Genomic DNA, 20,587 nt, shown 5'->3' with positions numbered 1-20,587 from the left:
ATTTCAGGCTATTTAGCCAACGTGATGGCTCTCGGGTAGCTGCTGATGTGGGCTGTCATCATGATCTGACATTTCCTTAGTGGAGCTAACAGGAAGTCTGCTTCTGTAAAGGCCATGAAATTTGGGGCCCTCTGCTTGCTTTCCTTATAAATATGAAAATATTGATTCCTCTAAAGCCTCTCAACAAATGCCAAAGGGAGTGGGGAAAAAAATAATTTAACATTTTCTTCCCTGCTCCATTTTTTCTTATCTCTGTTTCTCTCAATCTGCTGAAGTTGTTTAGATGTGCGGGTTTTAAAAAAAAAATCCCTTTATATGTTCTTGATAGAGATGTTATAAAGCAGTAAGTGTGCCAATACCTTGCAGACATTTAAGCAATCATTATAAAAAAATATAAATCGAGATGGATTTCTGATTCTTTTTTGTAAGTTTTTTTTTAGTAAATGCATTTAGACTAGGGACGTGCCCAAACCACTTAGAAGTAAAAATATTCCTCGTGCCAGGGTTTGTTTTGGAAGCCGGAAAAAAAAGGTGCTGTTCTGAGGTTCGATGTCTGGGCTTGCTTTTGATGAGAGAAGGATGACAAAGACGTGAGGTGACAAGAAAGTTGTAATTGAGTGTGACAGCTTAAGGATGATCTGAAGGGTTAGATCTTATTCAATGACTCAGCAACCTGGAACGGCCTGAGTGTAGTAAGTGAGGAGAAAAGCAACCTTGATGTTATTATCCCATGCTTCCTGAGGGATAACCAGGAGTGATGAAGCCTCTCTGTTAGGATTAGAAGCAGTTTTACCTCCAGCAATCTAATATGATTCTCCTGATGCTACACAGTGCTTTACTTAACCTCAAAGTACTGAGCAGTATATCCCAGTTGATACAGAGCAGTACTATCAGGTAGGTTTATTAGTTCTCTTATCATCCTAGTTAGTGTAATTGGATAAGGCAGCTTTCCCCCAGGAAAAATGGTACCAAGGAAAAAGAGGGCAAATGAAAGCACAGTGGATTTTTTTTAACAATTCCATAGCAGTGTGCTGCTCCATTTGCTTATGCTAACTTTGAAATTGCCCCAGTGTATCCACTTAGAAGAAATTAATTATTGCCAGTGGAAATTGTGCTGGTTTTACATTATATATAAAAACTCAGCTATTGTGGATGCTCCAGCAGAGCTTATTTAAAAATTATGCAGCCCACAATGGATCCTTTTTGCCCCAAAGTAGCCTGGCAGGCTAACAGGTTGAAATGATATAAAATATTTGGTTTTCTGTTTATATTTTCAGGGATTTTTTTTTGTTTCCCCTCATCTAAGATGGTGACATGAATATTTTTTCTAGCTTACTGCAGGATGACCCTGGTTCAGTCTTTCATTATTGCAGCATTTTCAGTCTAGAAAAATACATACTTACTGATCCTTTTAGCTTTTTTCTTGTTCTCCTGCACTCTTTCAGTAAATATAGAGAATATTTGCAGTTTTTTGTGGTTATAATGTTTTTGCCAGCAAATCTTTTCGCTGTATTGGTGTTGTTCAGATGAAAAGGATTAGAAATTACTGAAATCTCAAAAATGTAGGTGAAGTAAATTGTCTCCCATGCAACTCTAAGTTCAGTATCTGTTATCACTGTCTCATTAATAAAGCTGTGTGTGCTCATTTGTGGTCCCTGCTTAAAAGCATGTCCATCACATAAAATGCAGAAACCAAGAAATTTTAGTTCAGCAAAGGATAAAAGCATAGCAGATTTAGAGGAAGTATGGAATAGATTCCTGTAACTACCTAAAGTGAGGATTTTCATATATACACTTTTTTTTCCTAATTAGTCTGGCATGAAGAGTGCCTAGTTTCTGTAAGAGGTTTTTTTGGTGTGGGAAGAAAATCTTTGAAGTCTTTTATTTTGAGATAGAATCCTTAAAGTATTGCTGGGGTTGCTGGTGTTTGTTTTGGTTGTTGTGGTGGGTTTTTTTTGGGAGGGGGGCATTTTTTGTTTTGGTTTGGGTTGTATTTTTTTCTTATGTTTAGACATTTTATTATCTTGTTTGCATTTCCTGTTTGCCTGGCAGGTTTTTTTGGGGGTTGAATTTTAAGGGTTTTATATTAATTGATTTTAATTTGTATAACATAAACTGAGACCTCTTAGACAACTCATCGGTATAGTCTCTCTGGCTATCTAGAAAATGACCAAATACTGTTTAAACATCAAATCCTGTTGTGCTTGCTTTGATTTCATATTGTTACCTACCCTAGACTAAATAAATTAAATAATACACATCTGTCTTTCAAAATCTATGTAAAGTATCACCATAGGAATCTCTATATCTCTAAATACTGCTGGATTTGAAGATTGTCTATCTGTTGGGTTTTGGGCATGGATTTCAGAGAGGCACAATTGTGCTTCCTTTCCTTTAAGATGCTCGCTGGTTATATGTCCCATAGATCTTCTCAGCAGCCTACTGAAGACTGCCTCGATAATGTGGGATTTCATGCCTGTGTGCAAATAGACTTCATGGTTTGCTGAAAAGAAGATATTAAAAGAATGAAATAAGAAAAAAAAATCCAATAGGCCAGAGGTATCTGCTGTTTCCAAAGCATAATGGTTTGTCTGAAGTTGTTGTAAGAAGTAGCAAGAAAGATGAGAGTCTAAATACGCAGAATTTCTAAAATAGGGTATTTTCTTCTTTTACTTGATAACTGAGTGATTGGTGCACACAGTCAGGCTATAGGAGGCACAAATTCTTTTCTGCCTCAGAGGATTTCAACTTATATCTCTCATAATCAGAAGGACAAAGTGTCTGAGAGGAGAAGAGCAGGCTGCTGGACCCCTGGGTTACAGCCCGTGTTCCATTACGTGTTTGAGCATCCTGTGCAAAGTGAAGTGGTCAGAGAGGCAGACTGGGGCTTCACTACCCAGAATAATGCAGGGTCACATGAGGTGGTGGTGTTAAGTAAAGAAGAAAACTGGATTCAAATCCTCTATGTCCTGAACAATGGCTTTAATTGGTATGTGTTGATTATGTGTATAGCGATTTCAAGTGGTGAGTCTCTCCAAGTAAATAGGGCCACAAAAACTGTTTTAATAATTAAAGAAAAATTTTTCCCAGTACTGCAGGCCCTCATCAAGTATCTGCTTTTGTGGCAAGGGCTTATCACATAAAGGCACAGCACTTTACCCATTTGCTGTACCACTGTGCTAAAGAGAAACATTTATGTGCCCAGATAGAAGTGAAGCAATTTAATTCAGGAATTTGAAGATATCAGCAGCCCTCTGGATGAAAAGCTGGTGACCTTTGCTTGCAGAGACAACTGCTGGTCAGAGTTATGTAGAAGTCCTGCCTTAAGTCTTTTAAAACACTGTCTAACACAATAGTTAAAATCCTACAGCAGCCTGTCTATTCTTAGTGTTTTACCCATCCTGCCTGGAACAACTCTAGTGATAATGATGGACTTCCCCAAAAAAATGTAATCAAGGCTTTACTTTCAATTCCATATTCTGTTATATAGCCCTAAACATACATGTATGGATTGACCAGAATTGGTAAAATTAATAATACAGTAGTTATGAGCTCAAAGTCACCTCCTTTTAATATTATAGTACAGAGAAAATTGGGGAATGCTAAGTAAACATCTAACCACAGTGTGCCTGCCATTGGACTGGTTGGATTTTTGTTCCCTGTAATTCAGACTGCTATGGGTATATACTAGCTTAGTTCAACTTGTAAGAGCTATTCTCTAGTTTGTTTAAATTCTGACAATTTATAGTGCGTCTTGCAGGGACCCATTACTGTTATGCCACCTTGGAAAATGAAGTGGAACTGGATTTGGAAGTTGTATGGTGAAAACAATAAAATCCAGAAAGCTGGAATGACCCTTGGCTAGGGTTTAAAATGAATGTGTACAGAAAAAGGGCTTTTTGTTATTAATGGCAAAGACAAACAAAAAGTGATCTTCTCCAGCCAACAGTTCCTCCTTCTCCTCTACAGCTGTCTGCTTCCTCAGGGCCGTGCTGTCTGTCTTTGTGTGAAATTTTCCCAGGTCTAGTTTGTCCAGGCTTACCAAACATCATAGGGACATGCTGTTTGAAAATCCCCTCATTTGAAGTAGTCATATTTCTGATTTGCAGAGCTGCTAATCCTCCTTACTTTAGCTGAGGGAAAGTGATCACATCCTGTGTTTTAAAACAGTTGCCCTACTAATTTTATTATTCTACATGTGACCAGTGTTCTATAAAATGTATTGCTTTGTCTAATCTACTTTTCATAACAAGAGTGCTGGTAACAATTCCCTTAGCAGGGGTATCTATTAAAAATGAGACAATGATATCAGTCCACCAGAACAGCATTATGTGCTATAGTCTTCCTTTGTGAAAGGAGAGTAGTTCCTAGCTCTGCAGCAGGATACGCAAGTGTGAATCCATGAGCCTGTGCCAGCTCCTATTAACAGCAAAAAGACAGGAACCCAAAGCAATGGGCAGTTTACATATTCTGCAGCCAGAGGAGTTTCTATTTCTGTTATACTCCCAGGTACAGAGAAAAAATTAGCATGTGGAGAAAGCTCTCCTTTAGTTCATAGAAACATGTGAAACAGCAGCATCTCAGTGTGTGATTACAAAACAGTGGCACGTGTTAGGTTGGGAATTGTACCTCAGTGGTACAACTGTGGTCTGCAAAACTTGCTTGTTGGTTGTTTTTGACAAACAGCTGGATTGGGTTCTAGAATGGGTGACAGAAGAGGCTTGAGGTCTGCAGCCCCCTGAAACTTCCTGCCACCTCAAAGAGCTTTTATGGTACATTTCATCTTCGTTCTCCATTGAAATCCTGAAATCTGTCTTTTGGTAGTAGACTTGGACACCTTCTCAGGAATGCATACTTGGAAATAAAAAGGAACTGATCTGCCAGGTTCCTGCCTGGAAGTTGATCTAGAGGACTTTACTCTAAATCACAGTGTAGGCAAGGGACTATGGATATAGGTAACTGTCTCTGTGGGAAACATCAAGAATGACATAAACAGGAGTTCCATGGTGCGAACTTTTGGCTGCTACTTTGTTCCATTGGGGAGGATGTGTGCCCATGGGCCCAAGAGGCTGAAGCACATCATTAAGGTCTGTTCAAGGCTCTATACCTGCCCCTCCTTTGCAGAAAAAGGATTTCTTGCAGAAGTGAGACTTTTCAAAAGGAGTTGGGCTAAGGCATATTGGTCATGCCAGTCCTGGAAGGTATACCCAAGTCATTTAAAATTGTGATTACAATTCCATTTAAAAGGAATCGTAATCACAATTTTAGCTTGCCACCAAAACCTCGGCTCCTTGGATACTTTAAGTGCCAATTGATAAAAAGCAGTAGAAGAAAATATTGAGCCAGTAGGAAAAAGTGTTACTCGCTGGAAGAAACTTCTGAGAAAATCTCTTTTGACAGGACTTTTACTGCATTTCCAGGGCTGTCCTTATTTTTCAAATAGATAAAGCTTGAGAATAGGGCTGGGTTGTGTCTTTGTTTTCATTTTGTTTGTTAGTTGTGCGTTTGTGGGGTTTTTTAAAATGTTTTAAATACTCTGCTAGTTCCTGATGTTTGCATACCTAAGAGATGCATGAAGATACAAGGCTTACTCTTTGCCATTCTTTATTTGACATCCATGGATTTTAACAATGATAAGTTTTGTCTCTAGAAATTACTGTGATGCTGAGAATAGGAGGATTTCCTTTTTCCCCTTCCTACTTTGTCTCACCTTTTGTTGCTTTGGGAAGTGTGGCATTTTGACAATCCTCATATGTGTGCAAATCACCTTATTCCATAGTATTTGACATTGCTCATCTGCCTTCATACAAAATAACAAGGAATGAGAGCTGCATTAATTCATACGTCAACTTAAGGCTAAAAAAGTCTTTAATTTTCTATTATGGGGATAAAGTAATTGGATTTTTGGGCATCCCTTGCACTAATGCTAAATATTTGCTTTACAAAGCACGTTTTCTGTGATTGGATGTCTTAAATACTTAGAAGCATAGGCAACTTTCATAAATTATAGAGACTATGTTATTCAAGTTGAAGGATGTGTTTTTCTCTTGGTTTTGTGTTCGGTCCATGCATCTTGTCACAGAATATTTTTGTGCATGAGAAGTTGGAGCCAGTCATGTCATATTTTCTGTGTATACATACTTATTTGTGTGCATGGGTGCTGCTGACAGAACAAATAAGAAAATGAATGCATCCAACTGCTGGGGAAAAAAATATCTCCAGTGTTTTTCCTACATGACAATTAAAAAATAAGCTGTTATCAAAGGCAGCAAGGGGGAGAGAATAAGAGAAAAATACTGGCTAACTAACAGTACCTTAGTATATAACTTGTATAAAATTCCCCTGCTCACAAAGGAAGATAATTGACTGCATAAAACTTGAGAAATGGAAGAATGTGCTTGGCTCTCTCCTCACTAATTCCTAAGTGAAAATCAGGCATAACTCTTGTAAGTCAGAAAACTTCACACCTTTCAAAACTGGTGAATTGAGATCAGGGCTATTTGCTAAGCTTAAGCCTCCTGTTTTATCCAGTTCTGCAGAAATAGACTTACAGTCAAAGGAATAATGTATTAGAATTATGCAAACTCATGTGTTAAAATGAATTTTGAACTTATTTACTCTTGACAGCTAGTCATCTGTAATGAAATTTTTGAAAACTGACCTTCTTTATTTTTTCCTGTGGAATGGCTCTTACAACACACTATGGGAGGCAGTGGGAAAGGTAGGGAGCATCTGTGCTTTGGCCAGGCCAGGCTAACAGCACAAAGACCATGTAGGCATTGCTACAACATCCTTGGCAGTGTTTATGTGACTTAAGAAAATTCTGCCCTACTCAGTCCAAAGGAAGCCTTTCTGAAACCTCAGCGTTTTTTCTGTTGCACACACAGGATTCAAACATCAGAGGCATTTGGAGTGCCACTTCCCTTGTGTAGGGACTAGAGTTTTACGAGGCAGAAAAAGAGGGGTTTGTAACTCCAGTTCTTCAGATGTGCTGTTTAGTCTGTTATGTCCTTCAGATCCTGTGGTAAAATGTAAATAACCCTACTTCCTTGTTTTTATGAAGTATTGGACATGCTGGAATGAAAAGACTATTTTTTATGTTAGTTCTTTGGTTTTGCCTCTGTGCTTTCCCACAAATGATACCTGTAGTACTGCAGATCAGAAGGTGTTATGTGGCACTCTGGTTTATTGCTATTTTCTGGGCATCCCTGCAAGCTATGCCAGCTAAATGCATGGAAGAAACAAGTCAAAGGGAATGACACTATGTGCAATCCACAACTAGGACTCTTAATATACACAATAAGCCTGCTTGCCCTCTTTCATATCCGGTAGTGACAGAACAAGTCTGTTGCTACTTGAGAGGTAATACCAATGCAAAACGACTAAAGAAGACAGAATCCTGTAGTGGAGTCAATACTCTTGTCTTGAGGAATTATTGTGGCAGCATGAAAGACCTGGAGAAAAAAACTTGTCAGTAAATACATGAAGTGCTGCACCACAGGAGCAAAGTCTTCAGTGGAAAAATAGACTTGCTGGTATCTGAAGCAACACAGTGAGCACTGGTGCTTAGCTCCAATAGCAATTAAAAGATTTTAAGATATCTAGGAAGAAAATGGTAATTTCCATTTCAGGGAAAAGCTAGTGAGCAGACTCAGCAGTCCCACTGCTTCACTCCACATGGTGCTCCTGCACGTGGCACTGCTGTCTTGTGCTGTATAGCCCAGCAAAACAACTTCTGCTCCTGCTTTGGAAGCTGAGACCAATTTTTTTTTCACTTTCTACATGGTTTTGTCTTTGTTAGGGAGAGGTACAATTTTCAAATGCTTCTTTAAAGGCAAAGGAAAGATTTGCCTCTGATTTCAAATAGGATTTGTGTCAATTGATTTCTAATAATTCATTAAGCGTATTTTTTGTTGAACATGTCTCTCCAGTGTCAGAAGTGGGTTTTTGTGGAGGGATAGAATGTAAGAAATAGTGCAGAAGGTAGTCTCACACCCGAGGAATTGCAGCTGTACTAATCACCAAGGATTAGGAACAGGCCTGCACTTAATAGGCCACAGCTGTGTCCAATAAGGATGAGTGCTACAAAAGAGTGGGTTAGCTGGGTGAGGAGAGAGCTGGAGTTTGTTGGTTGTGCTGTGAAGGAGGAGTCAGTGCTGTGAGGAGATGCCCGTAAGAAATCACCGAGAAGGTATGGAACTTTAGAAATACGATGGCAACAAGTTTTAAATTTCATTTCAATCCTGTTTTCCCATGGTGTGAATGGATTAGAACAACTGCTGGTTTCAATTATGGTTAAGTGTTTAGTGTTGCTCAAATGGTCCATATTGAAAATGTATATTTTCCATTTGGAGTTATGCAAATTTCTTTTTCTGTGACATTGGAAAAAGTCAAGAGAAAAGAAAAGCTTCATTACCTTCTTTTCCTGGCATCTCTTGCAGCCATTACAGTCAAAGCAATCTCAGTAAAAGGTTGCAACTGGCACTAAAGGAACACTGCACCATTATTATTCCTGGAGTAAGAGAGCAAAAATAGACTCTCAGACTTAGGCACATTTTGTCTTCTCTCTCCTTCTTTTCACATGCCAAAGCTACTGCCAAGCCCAGCTGCTGCTTTGTCTGTAACATGCACCAAGTTGATTTTTCCCTAGTGCCCTTTTGGCTGACACGTTTGTCAATGCATTGGCTATTTGCACTTCAGCAGATACAGTATGGTGTCGCTGTCCCTCTTGCTGTATCTTCTGCTCTCCTCCATTACTCCCACACAGCAGCAAACACCTCCTCCCTGATATCTAAATGGATTTATTACTCCCCAACTGCACATCTTACTGTCTCATCACTTACTAATATTTAACATCCTTCTCTATTACCTCAAAGCTGATGTCATCCCTCGTTATATTCCTTTAATGTTGTTGCTTGCAAAGTCCTTTGTTCCTTTTTTTGCTCTCCCCATGCCTTTCACTAGTACTGTTTTAACATTTCTGAATTCTTCACTATGTCAGCATTGCACCCTCAGCTCTTTGTCAACGTATTCTGGATTTCTAGGTCTTATGTAGTTGTTAGTGAATCTCTGGCTTATCTGGAGTTGCTAGAACCAATCACACTGCGCATCAGGTATGAAAGAAACCATATTGAGAATGTTTTTAAGTAATATGAGAAAAGATGCTGGAGTCCTCTGACTTGAGTATTTATATCTTTTTCCAAAACTCATGATCATGAGCTCAGGAGTTGAATTTTCCATGCATAGTTCCACCCTGTCCCCCCTTACCTCAATACCTTGCAATTTCCTTAATTTCCTTTCTGTTGAACACTCATCTGTAGTTTTCCTTGCAAAATGTTTACTCCTTTATCGAATACTTCTGCTTATAATGCATTCTTCATGTCTGCTGGCATGGAGGATGCTGTGTTATCCACCAATACTTTGTATCTGACCTACAGCTCTGCTTTCCTTTTCCACATTTACTCTTCATTAACTGCATACTTGTGTCTCAGTATTTTCTCATAATCAACAGTGATCTTGCTTTGGGGTCACTGTGGCTGTGAAAGTCTGTCACTTAATTCTGCTTTGTAGGTTGCCTTACCTTCCTTCAAAATCTTTAGTTTTCATAAAGCGTTGTTACATTGGACTCAGAACATAAGACACTTTCAATGGCACACTAATGCACAAAACAAACAATGAAAAGCTGCAACAAAGAACTTTATTTTCAGCCTTTTTGCTTGTTTGAGCTTGGCACGGAAAACAATTTTCTTGCCTTGCTTTTTGACCTTGGGCAAGCAACTCCTCTTGGCACATCTGGGGCTTTTTATTCTGTGAAATAGAGATGAAGATGCTGAGCATCTTTGCAAAGCACTTTTGGAGCTTCAAATAAAAAATAAAAGTTAAAGGTAGTTGATTTTTTTATTCTTATCATGCTTGTTTTCCTGTGTGTCAGTCAGTGAAACAAGCAGAATGTCTATTCTTAGCAGATAATAATGGTGATAGTTGTTTTGACTCATCTGAGGTTTTCTTGAGTGGCTAAGTTGCTGATGAAACTGATGCTCTGAACTCCTACAGACTTCCCAGATTTTTCACAGCCATGTATTTTTTTGCGACTGATGTACCACCTCCCTTGCTTTCTGCTTGTTCTCATGCAACGTTCTTTATCTTGATGTAGAGTCTGTTTCCCTTTTTTGTGTCAAATGCAAGATTTGGTGTTTGTATTGTTTGCTCTGAAGTTGCTCCGTTTGATTCACTCATCTGGAAGAATTGGTTGCTTTTCCTTTTGTTGTTGTTGTTTGTTTGTTTCATTTTATTTTTGTTGTTAGGAAGGTTTCTTTTAAGAAATAAATGTATACCTTTTTCAACTTGGGAAATACACTGTCTGCAATGCCACATTAAAAGACTGAAAAAGTTGCTTAGCTGTCCCCATAGCAGAACATTTCCTGAATATTTGCTGTTTGCACTGCAGGAAAGAAAGCTCTCCCATATTACTTTTCACAGATTTCTTTTGGTGTGGGGGATGGTCTTATTTTGAACAGTGTTGCTTAGTAATATCTTTGCTTGGAAGGATGCCAAGCTCATCCAGGGCAGCACAGGCAGCTCTTCCCATTGTAGGGCTTCCAATTAAACTAATGCTACCAGCTGTGTGTTCTTTTGTCTGCCCTGGACTGGGCTGTGGTATTGTGCTTTCCACTGTATCTCTCCAGCAGAGCCTGTTGTCTCCATATTAATAGTTTGGGCAAGAGAAGGGGGGCTATGAAACATTTCAGAAAAGAGAGGAGATGTAAAGGAGCTCTGGTGATGTGAGTTACTAGCAGAAATGGGTCTTCTAACCTTGAAAAAATGGGTGTGGGGAACAGAAGTGTAATCTCTTTCATTTAGATCATGCAAAAGCATTTCACAAAGGTGTCAAAGTATCATAATCACCAAAGCATAAGGGAAATCAGACTACTAATCCCAAATTAGTCATGCAACAATCTTCAGATTCTCAGTCCAGTGTCAGATTCTCTAGATTTTGTTTCTGGGCATTGGAAGCAACGGGGTGAAGTAGGTGGGGGAAAAATAAAAATGAAAAAAGAAGAGATGGATGAGGTGACATGAAGAGGAAAAAAAAAGAATTGTTTTGCCTGACAGGAGCAGATTCTAAGGAGAGGAGAACTGGCAAGGGGAGGATGAAAGCCAATGCTCTCCGATGCTCAGGGCAGGAAAAATGAGATAGGAAAGAAAGTTAGACCTGAGACAGGATGGAAGGCAAAAAAGTGTAAGACAGTCTGATTGACAGGGGGCAAAGAAAGTGTAATTTTTGTCAAATATCATCAAGTTCAGTGTTTTATCCTCTTAACAAGAAAATTACCCTGGTTTCTTTTGAGCAGGTTCAAAAAATGATAAATGCTGATGCTCAAGGTTTTAACAGATTTTGTTGGTGGTGTTTTTTTTCCCCCAGCACTTCTACACAAACTTCCAGAGAACACAGAATTATAGTAAATCCCTGTGATTTTATCAGGATGCTATCTTCTGATGAAATTATATTTAATTTTATATTAAGCTGCTTTAAGACTCAGCCTTATTGTTTCCATATAATTGCTGCTAAGCAGCAATTGTCTGCTGTGCAGCAGGCAAGCTTGATATTGAAAGGGTATCAGAGAGCATGTGCTGTCTAGTAACTCTTCAAACAGCTGGTTAGGGAAATAAAAGATCCAGAAACAGTGCCAGGGTGAAGGAACAAAGTAAGAGATGAAGTTGTCATTGTATACTGAGGTAATATGTCCTTCATAAATTAGGTAATCAAGTGGAATCTAGCAGTGGAAATTGGAAAGTTTTCATTTTGCTGAATGGATGAATGGAAATTGCTCATGCAACACTTTGAGCAAGGATGCTGGCAGCAGATGAGATTTGGCTTGTGTTGGTGGGAGTTCAGCACAAATTAAAGAGAATATTTTGGAGGCATTCTTGAAATCTATGCCTGTGTTTCCTCGCATTTCTTATTTTCCAATAGGCTACATTACCTTTGCAGACAGACATCCTTGTTGAGATGCCAGGACTCTAGAGGTCAGTTTTGTGATGTGTATCTAGCCTTTTCTCCAGTGAATGTCACTGCCTAGCCTTAATTGATTTTAAATTTCTTTCCCTGCCCCTTTTCACATCTTAGTGCACATTTCAAACCTTTCTACAATAGTGCTGCCTGGCACAGCCTCCTTTTTTCCGGATCTATCAATACTACATCCTCTTTTGACATCTCAGCCATAGGCACTCTGAAAACATCCTGTGTATTTTGGGGATTATATTCAGGTTTACATCCTAACAGATATGGCATATAAAGCCATTCTTCAGCTGAAGATTTGTGCCTGTGTAACTTTAAAGTATTGGGGTGGTTCTAAATGTTTTTTAAAATGTTTGGGCTTCTTGAAAAGCTGAGAACCATCATTTGTCTGAGACAAAGCCTGAGTACAACTGTTGAGTGCCTGGTAAAAACCAGATTTAAAAAATCAATTGAAAAATAAATTGAAATCAGATTTAAAAAGTATAGGGAGTTGTACTGCTGTTTCTCTGCCTGATGTGCTAACCTGGCAAGACACGTATCCTCTTTGTGCATCTGTAGAATCAAATGGAAACGCTAAAGGTTGGCAAGCAGGAAAAAGTAAATAAATCAGGACACTTGTCCAAAAAGAGAACTTGTGGAGCCTTCTTTCTGTTTGGTGGCCTTTGTAAGCTGTGGTTCTTTCAAGCCCTCTAACTGAATCCTGCAAGCCATGGCATCAGAATACCTTTCATGTATAAATCTTGCTTCCCTGCAAATTTGGGAGACTTGTAGTTCATTTTTTCAAGGCTTAGATTAATAATTGCATTTTAATGTGATGGATTTAACTCTACCATAATTGGCAAAGCTTGTGTACAGGAAGATATCTGACCCAGAAAAGGCTCTCAAATGCTTTTCAATATTAAAAGTTCCAAAAGTGGTTGTGGTGTTTTGTGCAACAGAGATGCAAATGTGCTTTCTGGTAATAGTTTTTAGATATCAGAAATTTGGATTATTTTTCCCAAACAAAGAAATCCCAAGGCTTAGAAAACACAGCTGCTAAGGCTCAAACACAAGTTTGTTTTACAGTCAGGACAAACTAAAATCCCTTAAAGGTTAATTACAAGTGAATTTAAAATACTATTAGTCAGAATTGTGTATAATGTAATGGCAGGAGGGAAATTTTTACTAACGTTTACAGAGAAGATGTAAATGAAGTGGAATTCTCTAACCTTATCTAAAAAAGGAACAGGATAGACTCTTATCTGCGTTGCAGAGAATATTCCTTAAAATTCAGTCAATAATTTCCCCTCCCCCCACTTTATCCTTATTTCCTTCTGAAGGGTTTTCAGGATATATTAAAAATGTGCTGTCATTCTTCTAGAAATAATTCAGCTCTAAGTCTGGGATGAACCATTGTGTTATGAAGGAAAAATAATTTCCAAGAGCAGAATTGCCATCCAAAAGTGACTAAAAGGATTTATTAGAAATTTGAGACCAATCTCGCTTGATCATGAATCACATTTCATTCTACTTCTTGCATCTGAGATTATGAACACCAAACAGAAAGACCTGTAGTTTATCTGTTTAAACTTCTTGTCACTTTTCATGGCTGTTTTCCTGTGAATACATTATCTTTCTGCAATGTACTCATGGGTGGTTTGGGGAGCATTTAAAGATGACAAAGACAAAAAAAATTGCATTTTGAGAGGGAGCAGAAGATCACAGTGAAAGAAATGCAGATTTTGACCTTATTCCTTACCCTTTGCAACAGAGAATTTGCATGCTATGGTCCCTCGGTCTTCCTCAGCACCCTGAAGCTCAGAAAGGATTTGAGGAGCAGCCAACAGCATATTCTCAAAATGAACAAGAAATAATAGCTTATAATTCCAAAGCTACATAGAAGCTGCCTAATATGCATTTATAGGGGCTCAGGTGTTTTGACCCTTGAATCAGATGTGTGTCCTGGTTTGGATCTGGATTAGTACATGTAGGGACAATGACTTTCTGGAATGCATTAATATATCCATTAGTACTCTCTTCATTACTACTGTATGCAGTAAACCTGAGGCTTCTATGGATTAGATTTTTTCCCCTGCCCTCTGACCAGACTGTATGTTCCTGGGCATTTGGATAGAATGGAGAATAAATCTGAGTATTCCTCCAGGGAGCCTGTGATTCATCTGGTGGTGAATTGTACAGGCTCCAAAAGAGAAAAAGAAGATAAAAAATGTTTCTGTGGAAAGACTGTATTCACCTTCGAAAGACATCAAAGGAAAGGAAATTTGGCCTAACTGTATGGAACCCTCCTGGTGACAAAGTCCTTGGAGCATTTTCAAAACATAGAGCAGATGCACAAGGTAACAAACTGTTTATAGTCTCCATCCCAAATCAGAGATATCAGTCATGAGAGGCTTTCTTCCCCAGATTCACATTCAGATAAATAGCTTGGAGGCATTACACTGCAGGGGTAATATGTGGAAAACATCCAGGAGCACTGAGATTGAGATGATGTCAGCTTTGAAGAGGACATCCAGCAGAATGAGGCTGAGGTGCGTGACTGGCCCATGGGACCGTGATTCTGGGAACAGCGTTCAGATGTAATTTTTGTTCACTCGGCATCATCTCAGTCAAACACTGCTACTTTTCTGGAAGGAGCCTGGTAGTTCCTAAATAACAGAAGCTTAAAAGAACTGCAGAATACGTGTCTGGTTATTTAAAGGGATCCTAGTCACTATTTATGCACAGTATTTAGCATGTTCAAAAATACAGTGTTAAGAGTTGATCTGACTTTGTTTAACCATCAATTTAAGTGGGAGCAAAATTGGATTGCTATCCAAGTCTTTGGAGATCCTACACTACTTTTTTTCAGTTTGGCTCATCAGTTCACAGTAGATGAGGGTGATGTGTTGTGATTTACTATTAGAAGAACATGGGAGAAATAAGAAAGAAAATTCTCACTTTCATATCAATAGTTAAAATTCAGTAGTCCCTTTTTTTTTAGCACATCTTATTTATTCATACATCTGTTTTACAACTTGCTCTTATTTATAGATTTTTTTTTTTGGTGTTTTCTTTCTACATTACGGCAACTAGTAGTTATTTAAGGACATACCATTCTTTCCATTTTAGAGAGAACTCATTTTAGGAACACATTTGTTACCATGGCCATTTAAATTCTGCTTTGCTGGAAATGCTTGTACAAGCTGATAGCCTAGATGTAAATTATTTATTTCCAATTTCAATTGGTTGTGCTCTTTATTTAAAAAAAATAGCACACTCGCCACAAAATTACGGTTTTTATTTTCTTTAGATGCCTGCCAAACTAGCAAGAGTTTTTACTCTAAAAGATTGCTTTTTTGTTACTGGCGATTGGCCCACCAGCGTTGAAAATTCAGAAACTTTGCATTTTGAAAAAAGACCAAGATAAGCTGGAGAGTTAAACATAATGCTGAGCACATGCCAGCATGTGCTATACATGCTGCATATATATATATGAAATGGTGAAGCATTTTAAGTCATCTTACTGATATTCTTCTTATTCTCTCTATGAAATGTTGAAAATAATGTGATCAGTTTTATTCCTTTAGCTGGTGAAGATGCAGTTGTTAAGAACATCTGCTACATTGTGGTTATAAGGGAGAGCTAGTATTTGGACATCTTCTGTTTAAATGTAGCTTATAGTTTGAATCAATATTTTAGAAACACTATTACTGAACTTCTGCTCTTCCTTTGTTAAATCTGCGATGAAGCTGTGTACAGGTCCATCTGAGTTTGGCATTTCTACAGGGCATGACTGGGGACTTTATAGACACAGCAATATTTTTTATTTCTCTACTTGATGGCAAACTAATATTCCTTGATCATATTGGCAGTAGACTAAACACCAGCTTGAAAATACAACTGACCAAGGAGGTTGTAATAAACTGAATTGCAACAGAGTTTTGAATGCCAAGATAGCATTCAAGTGTATGTGTGTGTGTGTATATATATATATATCTATGAGTATGTGGGTTTTTTAACATAGATAGGGCAAAGCAAAGCTTGGATATTTCAGGCTCAGGAAAGGAATGCAACCAGGATCTCAAATACGCTTGAACTATAGCTTTTAGTCCATTGGTAAGATGCATTTGAAAGATTTGGAACACTAGGAACAGGATTTAATAGAGCTGGTGTTACTGAGGGAGAGAAAGAAGTCTTAAGAAAGTACACAGACCTCAATCTTGTGCTTTTTACCGATGAACTCTTCTGCTGGAAACAACAAAAGTTCTTCTTGGCTGAGAAACATTTGAATGTCATAGATGATATTTTTACATATTACATAGGCTTTACTTTGTATGTGTATATACTGCAGAAATTATATTTCTGTTCAAAGAATAATCCAGTCAGTCTGACTCAGAGGTGAACTCTCAATTCAGGCACTGATTTTCTAGAAAAAGCTGCCTCTGAGATATTGTCCCTTCTCCAGCAGCTAATCTGTGTATTAACTAGCCTCTAAGAGTGCAGGAGTAAGGTCTATTTTAGCATAATTAAGTGCATATTGTCCCAATCCAGCCAGCACAATTCTCATAAGCATATCGTGGAAAAAAGAGACGCCCAGGGAACTTCAGTCCTGAGGCTGTTGTAACAAATGTGATGCAGTGTTAAGGGAGAAGATTTTCATCCTTCATTCAGTTTGTTTGCCAGTATTAAGATTTCGTCCTGTGGAGCTGAATGTTCCATGCTGTTTTCTTCCTCTTCATGTTTCAATAAAAATTTTCATAAAAAGCATGTCTCCCACTTCATGGCATTACAGGTAGTAGTTATTGGGAGACTGAAAGTGTGCCTGGAAATTTAGACATTTTCAAGCAATTTCTAGAATGCATTTTGACTTGGTTATATTTTTAGAAGTCAGGCTTCAGAGACTGGTGGGTCACACCACATATGTTATCTGAACAAGTGACATCAGAGGCAAAAACCTTAATATTTTGTTCCATTAGGCTTTTGAAAAATCTAACATTTATTTTATTCATATAAATTCTATCAATATGTAGCAATATATCAACAGAAAATAGTTTTTTCTCAAGCTGTAGCATTCTCACTGGGATATGCAACCTAGATATTGCAGTCCATGGTAAAGGAAAACCATATCAAGAAAGAGATTCAGCATCTCCCTAAAAATTTGACTTGACAAGCCTTTTATCTTTCTTGAAAGTGATGATAAAGGACTGTAACAAGCAGCATAAAAGATGAATAGTTAAGATTGTTTTGAAATGTTCCAAATTTTAGAAACTTGTGAGAGCAATAATTTTTGTCCCATTATCAATCATATTTTATACTTTCCTGAAGAAGGATACTTGAAATCATCAAATATGTCTTACCTTTAACCTAAAGTCCAGAAGCTGAGCTGTGTTCAGTGTGTAACAGAGAGAACACTTTATCCTAAGCAAAAAACACTTTGAAATCTCTGTGTGGGAATGCTGTCTCTCCCATATTTTTCTGCATGAAGGAATTCAGAAGAGCTCCAATGGACAAAGCCTCAGCAGCAGCCTCAGTAGGGCCTGGAAATACAGCCTTCTATGTTCCAGATCTCTCTCTCTTAATGAAAACAATGCTCTGGCTTTAGGAGGAGGTGGTTCTCAGCACTCCTGACCTCTGGTGCTGTCCTTTGGCTTCAGAGTCAATCTCTATATGGGCCTGATGTGGAACTCCATTCCTCACACTCTAAATATTCCCATTGAGATCAATAGGTGTGTTTGCAAAATAAAATATTACTCATGGTGAGTAAGAGCCATATGATGTGAGACAACAGGTCTGGCACTAAAATATGTTTTTATATTTTTAGGTGAATATATTCTCACATGTGGGTTTCTTGTTTTGGCCTGCACCTGTTGTATGTGCAGAATAGTCCTGCAGAAGAAATAATTGTACAGTTTAGTATTAGATATTCATATGGAAATACATATTGGTTTTTACCATCCCATTACTCATTTACATGTGTAAATGCAGGTTAACTGCTTGTGTAATTTTGCCAGTGAAAAACTGACTATTTAAAAATTTAGCCTTGGTTGTGTTCTGGGGATTTATGCTACAAGTCCATATTATTTCTGCATTCAAGCTCTCCAGCCTTTTAGAAACATAGTATAACCACTTGACTCTGATTCACAAGGTAACCCTTCAAAATCACAGACCTAATGATTATAAATTTCTTTGATATTTAGTGATTGCATCAACATTTTTCATGATAAACACCATTTTATTAATGTGGATGTCACTGGCATTGTACTTAAGGCTGTCTACTGTAACTAATAGGACCATTAGTTAGTTTTAAGGTGTTACATTTTCCAGTCAACTTCACGTCTTTATTAAAGACGTGAGGAAAGTAAATGTACAGAAACTGTTCACTGACTTTTGAAAGCATTTTGCTATTTATAAAACTAGCTTGGGGGCGAGGGGAAGATTGTTTGTCTTCTAAAGAAAAAGAAAAGTTTGTGAGATATATACATATATATACCTCTTAAATCCCAGAATAAACTTTTTTTCCTTGGACAAGTTAATGCACATAATGCCATTCAGTTGTCATCAAAAGTTGACAGCAAGCCTAAGCTGTTATTTCAAGTTTTCCCTGTATAATGCAAAGATACTATTATTCATGGAGCTGTTGTGCTAGACTTTGAAGAGTGCTTATCTCCTTGGGTGGTCACGTTAATTCTGTAGCCAAAATCAGTTCTTAGTGGTTTTGGGGAGATTCAGTGATGGGTCTCATTTTTAATGGAAAATTCATTTCTGAATAGGACAGGACAGTCTTGCAGTTTAGACCGCAAGACACCTCAAAGCAAATAGACTACCTTTGTGATTTTGATGAATTTTAGATCTGGATTACTCAATATGAAAAATGTACCCATATTTTCCTTGATTGGACCTGCTGTGTTTCAGCTCCCAGTGTATTTCACCAGCAAAACTGGCTGCACTGAACCTCTTTCACTCCCGATATCTCTGTCTTTTCTTACAGCCTGTGACCTGATGAACCAAGGCATCCTGGCCCTTGTCAGCTCCATTGGGTGCACGTCAGCAGGATCCCTGCAGTCTCTGGCCGATGCCATGCACATCCCTCACCTCTTCATCCAGCGCTCCGCGGCAGGAACGCCGAGGAGCGGCTGCGGGCTCACCAGGAGCAACCGCAATGATGACTACACGCTCTCTGTGCGGCCCCCCGTCTACCTAAACGATGTCATCTTAAGAGTGGTCACAGAATATGCCTGGCAGAAATTCATTATTTTTTATGATAATGACTATGGTAAGTATTTATTTATCAGGGTGATTTTTGTCAAATCCGTAATCCTGTTGAAAATTGTCACATTACAGCTTTATAGACTTCCAATAGATTATGTTTTGCTTGTGAACATTTATGGTTCTGGCACCATTTTACAGCACCTCAGAGAGATCTATTTCTAAAATCCATCAATGTTTACAGGTTATTTGATAATGTCTTTATTAGAGTTAGCTGATATATTAAGAACATATGTGTTTTTCTATTCTACCCATGTTTATGAAGCATAAAAGTTTTTAGCAAGCTCTCTTGTTTTTTTGGACAGTAGAAACAGAAAATGACAATTCAAGATGCAGCATGTAAGCTTTGCATTCTGTAGATTTGTTTATTGTGTGGTGAATCTCTTCTGTTTGTTGGCATATACTTTCTGGCCAGAATCTGAAGCAATGGTGAATGTAGGTCAGAGGTTTGGCAAGAACAAGTTGCTAGTCATAAATATAAAACATGTAGAAAGAAGTTCTCAAGAGTGAAGAAGTTGAGGAGGAGGAGGGCTTGGACAAGACAACATTTCCTCTGTTTTGAGTTCATTCAGTGTTCCTGAAAGGTGCTGAATTGGTGGTTTTTGTGTGATAGAGTAAGTGTGACACAGATGGCAGTGTCACAAGACTGCACCATCCAGCTCAGTGAATCAGCCAATTTTGGCCCAAATATTTTTTACAGCTGGCAGGAGAACTGGAAAGATTTCTCTGGTAGGCTGCATTATCTAACAAATTTAACAATCTTTATTTCTGTGAAAAATTGCTTTGCAACCAGACCTGTTTTCTTCACATGCATCCAATATTCATAAGTAATCATGACTGGCTTGGATGAGCATTTTAAAACTTATGTTCAAAGTTTAATCTTTAAGTTATAGAAAAATGCTCACTTCAGCGATTTACTGTGCATAATATCTGGTTCATTCAGGTCAGGTGTTATTGATTTTTGTTCCCTGCCTACATAATAAATTCTTAAATTAGAAGACTAGAAAGTGATGAATAGGAGAATTCTTCTCTATAACAAAGCAGCACCTAAAAGCACCAGCCATGGGATAAGGAACACACACACAAAACCCCCTAAAAATAAAAATAAACAAAAGACCCTAAAAAATCTCACAGCAGAGTATTTTTGCTCAGAAATTATGAGTTTGTGTCTTTAACTGCCAGGTACCTATGAAGACAACTATAAACTTTTAATTTAAGGGGTTATCTTTTTAACATGTATTTTTGAGTTCAAAAGCCTCAAGCAAATTTTATAATTAATATCTTTGAATAATTATATTTGAAAATACTGGGTTTAAATTATTC

General features: G+C 38.0%; 1 protein-coding gene across 1 annotated transcript in view; it reads left to right on the top strand.

Annotated features, from left to right (window-relative positions):
• The window catches only part of GRID2 (glutamate ionotropic receptor delta type subunit 2), a 669,086-nt gene that overhangs the window by 372,067 nt on the left and 276,432 nt on the right, over nt 1-20,587 (top strand). The window contains exon 3 of the mRNA XM_030948215.1: nt 18,987-19,271. Within this exon, the coding sequence (XP_030804075.1) occupies nt 18,987-19,271 (285 nt within the window). The remainder of the gene's footprint in view (nt 1-18,986; nt 19,272-20,587) is intronic.

The sequence above is a fragment of the Camarhynchus parvulus genome, chromosome 4 (assembly GCF_901933205.1).
Source record: "Camarhynchus parvulus chromosome 4, STF_HiC, whole genome shotgun sequence".
In the NCBI taxonomy this organism is placed as follows: domain Eukaryota; kingdom Metazoa; phylum Chordata; class Aves; order Passeriformes; family Thraupidae; genus Camarhynchus; species Camarhynchus parvulus.
The sequence above is the reverse complement of the archived record's forward strand: the minus strand, read 5'-3'. Positions and strand labels throughout refer to the sequence as shown.